At 36.2% G+C, this 10,091-nt stretch overlaps 1 protein-coding gene across 2 annotated transcripts in view; it reads right to left on the reverse strand.

Moving 5' to 3' along the window:
• The window catches only part of LOC145039196 (putative peroxygenase 3), a 13,193-nt gene extending 9,204 nt beyond the window's left edge, over nt 1-3,989 (reverse strand). For both annotated transcript variants that reach the window (XM_078987299.1, XM_078987296.1), the window contains exons 1-2: nt 3,866-3,989; nt 3,644-3,793 (exon numbers count right to left, since the gene is read on the reverse strand). In XM_078987299.1, the coding sequence (XP_078843425.1) occupies nt 3,644-3,793; nt 3,866-3,974 (259 nt within the window). In that variant the 5' untranslated portion in view covers nt 3,975-3,989. The remainder of the gene's footprint in view (nt 1-3,643; nt 3,794-3,865) is intronic.
• Between the last annotated feature and the right edge of the window lie 6,102 nt (nt 3,990-10,091).

Raw genomic sequence — 10,091 nt, forward strand, 5'->3', positions numbered from 1 at the left:
TGATATATATATATATATATATATATATATATAAAGTTTGGTTACCGGGCATTTGTCAGTCTCGGAACAGTCCGACCTTTTTCGGATCGGTCCGGGATGGTCTTGGGCCGGTCTTTTTTTGGTCCGGTCTCGTTTTAGATCAGTTTTGTCTCGGTCTTTTTTCAGGTTTGATCCAAAACCCATCATTTTGTGTAGGTCTAGTTTTATGTCGAGTATCAGCCTGGGCTAGGGCAAATTGGAGGTTCAATTTGGGCCTTAAATATCCACATTGAGGTAGCATATTTTAGCCTGTTCCACTAATATAAGGCCCATTTCTAATGTTATCCCCAAAAAGAATTAAGGAAGTGGGAGACCTTGTCACCTTGAGCCCTTTGATTCTTGCATCGATTGAGAGTTGAGACCTGATCGATTTCCCCTCTGATTTCTGATCCAGCAAAATACACCTCAGCCAATTCTTATTTCTGATTCTTCAATACCTCTCTGATTTCATCAGTTCGGTAATATGAGAATTTAAAGACGCAAATCACGTAACTGATTCCTGAATCTGTGTATGTTTAAAGCTTCTTGATTGTTAAATTCAATTTTTTTTAATCTAATCCAAATTTTGATTTTTTTATAATCTGTAATAGGAAATTCGATATTTTAGATAATTAGACTGTTATAGTTGACTTTTTGTTCTTAATCAGATGCAAATTTTGATTTTGTTTCATATACTATGCTACAAGTTTCAACATCTTTTGCTGTTAAATTCATTTTTTTTCTTATTCTGATGTTGTAGATTAGATTATATTATTGTGATTTCTAAGACCATTCGGTACGGGTCCAACGAGAAGCAATGGGGGCTGAGGTGACACCCCTCAACAACGTTATGACACGGGGAACACCCCCCCTCCCCCCCCCCCCCCCCCCCCCCCCCTCCCCTTATTCGTTTATGCTCGTCGAGGGTGAATCTCGTGGACAAGGCGACAGGATGCAACGAGGAAATTTAAACGTTTGATAACGTTTAAAATGCAACGGTTATAAAAAAAATTAACTATTGAAAAAAACCATTTATACCCTATAAATACCTACCATTTTATAAAAAATTCACACATTTTCTCTTCTCCTCTCTACATATTATCAATTATCTTCAAAAAAAATATGGATCCTTTCGACTCGTCCGATGATTCAGATGACGATATTTTCTTTATGATGTATCATTATTACACTACCGACCTGCTACAACCAGACTCAGCCCCGCTACTAACAAGACGTGCGATGTTAAACAGAAATCACGAGGAAGGACACGAACATCTATATCGTGATTACTTTGCGGATAATTGTGTATACGGGGCGAAGGACTTCAAAAGAAGATTTCGTTTGAGTAGGGATGTGTCATACGAATCGCCAACGCCTTGGAAAGCTGGTATCGCTTCTTTACTATACTTTTATACAAAATAAATAAAAATGTACTACATGTTTCTTTAGTTTACAACATATGCAATATATTTTTAAACTGTAGTTTATTTATGTTTAGGTACAAATTTTTTCAATTAAGATATGATGCTAGAGGTAGACGAGGGTTTACAACGTTGCAGAAATGTGTTGCAACCATTCGTTTTATGGCTATGGGGGAGTCACCCGACACCATTAACGACTATATGAGAATGTCCGAAAGAACCGCACGAGAGAGTTTGTATACATTGTCAAGGGGTGTTGTTGAAACTTTTGGAGACGTGTATTTGAGGAAACCTTGGTTGCATGATTTTCAAGAATTGTATGCGGCGCATGAAGAATGCTATGGGTTTCCCGGAATGATAGGAAGCATTGATTGCACACACTGGAAATGGAAAAATTGTCCGGTAGCATGGAAAGGGCAATAGGCAAGTGGTCATCACGGATCACCTTCGTTGGTGTTAGAGGATATTGCTTCTCAAGATTTATGGATTTGACATGCATTTTTTGGGTTGCAGGTTCCAACAACGACGTCAACGTTCTTGATCAGTCGCCAATATTTGACGATCTTTTGAATGGAAAAGCCCGGATGCTCCTTTCACGGTAAATGAAAACGAATACAAATATGGGTATTACCTTACAGATGGAATATATCCTCAGTATTCCCACATTCGTGAAGGCATTCCGCCACCCGGTTGAAGAACGAGACAAATTTTTTAAGAGAAGACAAGAAGTAGCACATAAGGATGTGGAACGTGCTTTTGGAGTGCTGAAGGCGAAATGACATATAGTCGAACATGAAGCACGACCATTGGATTTAGAAACTCTACGATATATCATGTATGCATGTATCATAATGTATAACATGGTAGTAGAAGATAAAGGGAGAACTATTGCACACTATATCCCAACAGAGTCCAGACACGTTCAGTTTCAACCAGGAACAACAGATTATTTGCATTGCGTTGTTGACATTCAGGACGCAAATAAACACATACAACTTCGAGAGAACTTGGCGGATTATATTTTCTATGGTAACAATAACGATAACGAATAGCGTTGTATTTTTTTTTTTTTTTTGAATTTGGATGTTATTTCTTTTTTTGTTTTTGGATATTATGTGTAATTTAGTCTTTATGTTAATTTTAATCTTTAAAAATTTTTAATTGTTTTTTTATAATTTTTAAACATTATGTTTTATTTATTATTTATATTTAAAAAATATTTGTCTCAATTTAAAAAGAAATCGAAATACATAAAAAATAAATTATAAAATGGAAAAAAAAAAGTTGGTGTCATAACAAGACACAATATGTTGCCCATTTCCTCACTTGGTGTTATAACACCATTGATGATGTGGTATGTGATGTGGCACCAAAATGGTATTACATCTAGTTATCCACACCTTACCCTCTAATAAATTCTTTGGATGTTAAGACTTAAGTTCGTTTCTTTTAATCTAATGATGTGACTTCGATTATTGTGATTTCTGTTGCATTTGGATTCCTTATTCTAACTACCCACATCAACACTTGGTGTACAGATCTTCAAAATCCCATTTATTAAAACCCATATAACTTATACCCTCAATTCAGTATAACATAATTCGAAAAAAGCATGGAGTGCTACTTAAGAAACAAGAAAAATGAAACAGTTGAGTACGTGGTCTCTTTCTAATTTATCGGTTGAAATCAAACAATTAACTCTTTCAATCTAAAATAGGAATATTTATAACCGAAATTAGAAAGTTTGGTGTTTCAGTAAATAACTAAAGTTGAGGGGCCAAATATGTTGGAATTTAAATGTTGGAGGTCTGTTTAGAGGAAATTGAGAAGAAAGGGCTTAAAGTGTCAAGATATAGAAAGTACAAGCACCGTGACTCGTTTTGTTCATACTTTTATTAAGCTGCCGAACTGCGGGTCGTAAATCCGACCCGGTTACGAAATGGGTTGTGGCTATGTATATAATTAATGTTGCGACTGAATTCATTTGTTAAATGAAAATTATTGTATGCTAGGTTTAGATAGTTAGGTTCTCCATAATTAAATAAAGGACTATTCTAGTGATTTTGGTACTTTTTTGTGAATTCATTATCTTGAATACGTAACGAAATCAAATATATGGTACGTAAAAGGAGTTGCTGGTTTTAGTATAATATTTTTTTGTTTCGAATTAGAATCAAAATATTCTAAAGTAGTTTGGCATTTACCTGTGTAAGTCTCCCAAGGATAAACAATACCGTTGTTATCTTGATCAAAGAAGGCAACATGTTGCTGAAGCACACTCATGTTACGAGCATCATGTTCTTGTGTGCCATCGGGATGTTCAATGTCTGGTGCAACCATAGCTCTGGCCATATCTTTTGAAGAAAACATAGTTAGTGTAACTAAAGAAACAATGATTCATTAGACATGAAGTTCAAAGAGCTTACAGGGTTTAGGTATGAATGACTCAAGATCACTCCTAATAGGTCGTTCGGTTGTGATTGGAGCCATTGGTGCCTCGGTAGCCATTGTAAGTGGGTCGTTGTTCACCTCCATTGATCTTTCTATATGTGTGAGGAAGAAGAATGAGATTACAATGATTTTTATAACCACAAAATATGTAATTATGTTAGTATAAGAGTCGTGTAAGTAAAACCAAAGGGGTTGGCCCTTCAATTTCAATGCACAATATATGTTTACGGAAGCTAGACTACGGTTTGAAATATCTATGTTATGATTAATAGTCTTAGCTTTTTTGTAGACACGCAATTTCTTTGATGGCTACATTTGCACTTAACTTCTGTACTTATTTATTTTGGGAAAAATATTTTCTCGAAGAACATGGTTTTTTTTTTCTAGAAGAAAATCAATATTAAATATAACTTTTAAGGAACTTTATTCATTCTATAATTTCTTTTTCAAAACAGAAAGTTAAGATAATAGTAATTTTATGTTAGGCTATTGTGAAGCTTTATTCGGTTTCTATGACATTTTACACTATAAGAAATACAACCATTAGTGACGATATCATTAATGGTGATATCTGAATTTCGTATTCTGATATCATCGCTATTGGTGGCGTCAGTGCTAATTGTGGTAAACCATGATCCATGTGATAGTTCAAGAAAACATCCCTCCAAGGCTCCAATTACCACAACGGGGTAAGAAACACTTACATTTTAAAGATTTAGAAAGAAAAATTGAATGATACTTGAGAGGATTTCGGTTCTCGTTCTTGAAAGAGTGAAAAAGTGACAAATATGGCTAAGTGTCATATATATACTCATGGGGGGTTTCGGTCCAAACACTATTTGGGCCGAAAACTCCTAACTCTTGGAGTTTTTGCGAAAATGATGCACAATGAACCTAGGGCATCCTATCTCCTGTTATTCCTTGAAGTACTAAGCTTTAAAACACTTACACTGACTCCAAAATGCTTTAACAGATAGCAGGAACAATTGTGATTTCTATTGACGTGAATGATTGTTCAGAGAAGAAATTTCGGGTTGTCACATCATCCCCCCGTTAGAAAGAATTTCGTCCCGAAATTAGAGTTTAAGCAAATAAGTAGTTACAAATAACTAAGAAAATAGATGAGGATATTTCAGTTTCATCTGATCCTCTCGCTCCCAAGTGAATTCAGGTCCTCACTTGACGTTCCAGCGAACCTTCACTATCGGGATGCGGCTTTACTTCGTCTGCTTGACTTCATGGTCCATGATCTCTACAGGTTCTTCCACGAACTTGAGGCTCTCGTTGATTTAGATCATGTCGAGTGGGATTACAAGAGTCTCGTCGGACATATACTTTTTCAAGTTTGAGATGTGGAATGTACGTTACTGAGATCGCGGGGTAGGTTGACTTTGTAAGCTACAAGGCCGATTCTAGAGAGAATCCCGAAAGGCCCTATGTATCTTGGATTGAGCTTCCCACGCTTTCTGAAGCGTATCAAGACCTTCCAGGGCGAGACTTTCAAAAGAACGTGGTCTCCCACTTGGAATTCCAAAGGCTTCCTTCGTCTGTCTGCGTAGCTTTTCTGTCGGTCTCTAGAGGCTTTCAATCGTTCACGAATCTGAACGATCTTCTCCGTTGTTTCCCGAATGATTTCCGGACCTGTGAGAGTGCTGTCAGGAACTTGTCCTTTACCTAACTGGGTGTCACTCACCTCAACCCAACATAGAGGGGATCTGCACTTCCGGCCATAAAGGGCTTCAAATGAAGCAACTTTGATGCTCGTGTGATAACTGTTATTGTAGGAAAATGTTGGGTTTTTATTAGTCTAACACTTCCTAAGTGTACATGCAACCCTAATAAACCTTGGATCTATGTTTGTCTAAATACATGCAAAATTTGTTTTCCAAGGTTTATAACTTATCTAGCATGGCATGGGGAACTTTTAAACATAAAAGGAACTAGATGAATTACATACCATTTGATGAGTGTTGATTCCTTGGAGTTTGAGAGCCAAGCACCAATAATGTGAATGCCTCAAATGGAAATCACAAATCACCACAAACTTGGAAGACTTTATGAGAGAGTATACACACTCTTAGATTGCACACATACAATAGGGTGCTATTTCATGCAACATAAGCTTGTTTATATAGTGTGCATGGTTAGGGTGAAACCCTAATAACCCATGTCTTTTCCTTTCCAAGGATCCATGGGTTAAAAGCTCCATGGATCATCCATGGACTTCCATATAAGCTTAGCCCATTCACAAATGAGTATTAGCCCACACCATATAAATATAATAGCCCATGATTTAATTAGTCTTCCTTTTAATCACTAAATTAATTCATAATTAATTCAAGATTAAAACTAATAAAATAACATGAATTTACATTAATATATTATAACTTATAATATATTAATAAATCGTAAATATACAATTCTCATAAAATTATCCATAAACAGTTTGGGTGAAGTGCAACCCAAATGGACCATGCCGGGTCGGGTCAAGTATATACCAAATAAGTTATGGACTTAGACACCTTATCCAACAGAAAATTCAACAAGGGGTAAGTGAGTATCCCATGCTTTCCCAAAGTTGATCACACAGGCTCTCAACATATCTTCCAGTGTTTGGATAGTCCTCTCACTTTGTCCGTCTGTCTGAGGATGGTAGGTTGTACTCATGTCCAGCCTTGTTCCTAGGGAACTTTGTAGTGACTGCCAGAACCTTGAAGTGAAGCTACTATCTCTGTCGGAGATAATGGATATAGGAACACCATGCAGTCGTACGATTTCTCTAATGTATGTTCTTGTAAGCTTCTCCATCTTGTTAGTTTCTTTGATAGGCAGGAAGTGTGCAGACTTGGTCAATATATCGACGATGACCCATATGGTATCAAGTCCACCCGTTGTCTTGGGCAACTTGGTTATGAAATCCGTAGTGATCCGCTCCCACTTCCATTATGGAATCTCTGGTTGTTGCAGCAAACTAGAGGGTTTCTGGTATTCGACCTTAACCTTTGCGCAAGTAAGGCATTTACTCATGAAGGTAGCAATCTCTGTGTTCATGTTAGGCCACCAATCTAAAATTTTAAGATCCAGATACATCTTATCTGAACCTGGGTGAACGGAATACCGAGTGTTGTGTGCCTCGGTCTTGACCAAGTCTCGGAGGCTACCGTGCTTCGGTGTCCAGATCCGGTCCATGAAATATAAGGCTCCGCTACCCTTGGCTTCTAAGTTCTTATCTATTCCTCTAAGGGATTCACTCTTATCCATTCCTCTAAGGGATTCACTCTCACATATGCAAATACAATTATTAGACTTATCCAAGTGGGAGACTTATTTGGTATATCCAAGTGGCAGACTGTTGGAAACAACCTTATAGCCCCCAAATAAGTTATAGACTTAGACACCTTATCCAACAGTCTCCCACTTGGATAAGTCTAATAACTGTATTTGCGTATGCTACTTCAGGAACCAACTAGCAATCGTAGCTCTCGAAAACTCTGTTGAACTATGAAGCGCCATTTTAGATAAGTGATCATATAATCCTCTGTTCTCATGATATCAGCCGGACAAATACATGGAACAACGTCATACTTGTTGGCCAACAGTTTGTTTCCTGATTTCCGATTTGTTTGACAAAGAACTTAACTGAACACATCAATTTAGTTCTGATCGGGCCCGGTACATGGGTTAAAATCAAAATCATCGAGGGGCCCAGATATCGCTTCTATTTCTAGAAGGAACAGATAAACTTCGACTCATATGCTTGTTCTACTACTTGTTGAATTGTACACAAAGGCACGTTTTATAACATCAAGTTACTGATGCGTTTTGTGCAATCAATGCACAACCAACTCATAGGAAACAACTCATATCTCTAGGTTTGAAGACTTATATGATATTACTGTCTCACGATCACTCGAGATAAATTCCATGAAGTGATATAAGCGAGCGTGGGTTAATTCCAATACTCATAACTTATGAGCACTCATGAATATTGTAGCAACCATTGCCATGACTAAACACATTTAGCCATCTACAAACTCGATTCATGACATTCTTAATTCATACCTACTTCCAACATATGAACGACTGTGGAGTGTTTAAATAACTTAGTCATTCGGAAAGAATAACCTAGCTATTCTGGAAGTCAAAACATGCAAAGTGAAACACAATAATAACCGAATCCAATATGGTCTTAGAACCCTTTTGAATATAAATAGAACCACCTTTTATTTATCACCATATTGATTACACATTATTCATTGTATAATGTTTCAAATAATCAACTTAATACTTGAATAAAACAACAATCGTCTCATGCTCCTAGCATGTACACTTTGTTTTTCTAAACAATAGTTATGCCATACTCCAAGTATGCACACTATGTTTGTCTATGATCTTTACTTTTGTGAAATAGATCAATTGAACATGATTCCAATGATGCTCATTTCACAATCCCAAATCCTTATTGTAAATGTAAGAATTCCTAAATCCTACCATTTACCAAAAATCTATTAGATTTTAAACTTTTATGCACTGATCCTCTCATAATGATTATGCACAAGGTCACAAAACTTGTCAACAGTCATTACAGAGTATTCCAAAGGAGACCAAAATTATGGAAACGAAGTCTCGTATCCAAAATATGCTGCTTTGAACATCATTCTTGCACTAAGGTTTTCTAATCTTACACAGATTGAACAACTTCCACCTATGGAGACATTTCCATAGTCCCATTTTGACTATCACTTTCGAACAAGAGTTACATCTTTTCAGAATATGTCAATATGGCCCTTTCCAACAATTTACATCATACTTCCAACTGTCACTGAGCAACCAATCTTTGGCGAACCTCAGACTGTCCTCGACAATTGCTTAATCACTTTAGTCATATCCAATTCTAGACTTTTCCCTTCTCAATGCCCCGAGCATTTCAAAAATTTAGAAAGGATGAATATTATAGCACATGCAATCGATCCTATATCCGAAGCATATGGGACACGATTCATGATGTCTCACATAAAGATATGATACTAGACCAGTCTTTTGCTACAATATTTTTTATTCGCCATGTTTTCAAAATTTAACTATAAAGAGGGATGCCGTAGTCATAATCGAATTTTGAAAACGCAATATATATATATATATATATATATATATATATATATATATAATTTCCTTAAGTCGAACCATTCAGACATAAAATTCATATATATATATATATATATATATATATATATATATATATGTCCTTGACTAAAGATGATTAAAATCTCAATCTAAGCTTCTAGAATTGAAATGAAGTAAAATTTCCTCTCCCTTAATTATAGCAAAACGACTTTTCAACCCCTGCAACTTCACGAATTGAAAGTTTTATTTTTCTATAATTAACATTGCTAGCTTGCAATACTAATTATAATTATTATTCTCCCACTAACATGATGATTATTAGCATAACACTTATGCTCCCACTAGCTTTGACATGTATTCAGAAATCAGCTGGACTCTTAAAATTTGGATTCATGGACCTTTCCTTAGATAGCTCACTTGTGTGTCTAAACAATTTCCAGAACTATGAAAAGGGATGACGTAATCATAGTCTCAATTGCTTAGGTATTTTCCATTTCTCACAAGTCCATGTTAGTGTGCCGGTTAACCACACACGCTCCACTAACGACTTTGAGAATGCAAATATCACAATTGCTATCTACTTAAAATCTACTTAGTGAAAGCGTTTCCTCATCATCATTTTCATGAATCGGATAGAAACCTTATGACACTTAGATTTTATGGTGTGTAAGTCCCTATCCATGTGAATTTGTCAAAACCTTAATCACAAGACAAGGTTAGTGACAAATTCAGCCTTACATGGATTGAACTTGTTAAATCTTAATTTCTTGTCAATTGGTAGCACAAGGCCCACCAATGCTTCCAAGTTGTTTATGCAACCAATTGAGAACTCTCAGAAATCCTATGCAAAGCCAACTTTTAACTTGGAGGGGCACATAAATGTCAATACGATAGGTTATAAACCTCAAGTCGCGTGCTAGTGAAGAACTATAGGTTTTATCCTTGACTACTTCTTGAAACCCTCAAGACCTTTAAGACTCCTACTATCCTTTTGATATATAAGACTCTCTTGTCAAGCACTATTCCTTGATAAAACAAATATTCAAGGGATAGTGTGGATTCTAATCAAGATAAACG

This window comes from Lactuca saligna, chromosome 1, assembly GCF_052625555.1.
Source record: "Lactuca saligna cultivar CGN05327 chromosome 1, ASM5262555v1, whole genome shotgun sequence".
Lineage (NCBI taxonomy): Eukaryota > Viridiplantae > Streptophyta > Magnoliopsida > Asterales > Asteraceae > Lactuca > Lactuca saligna.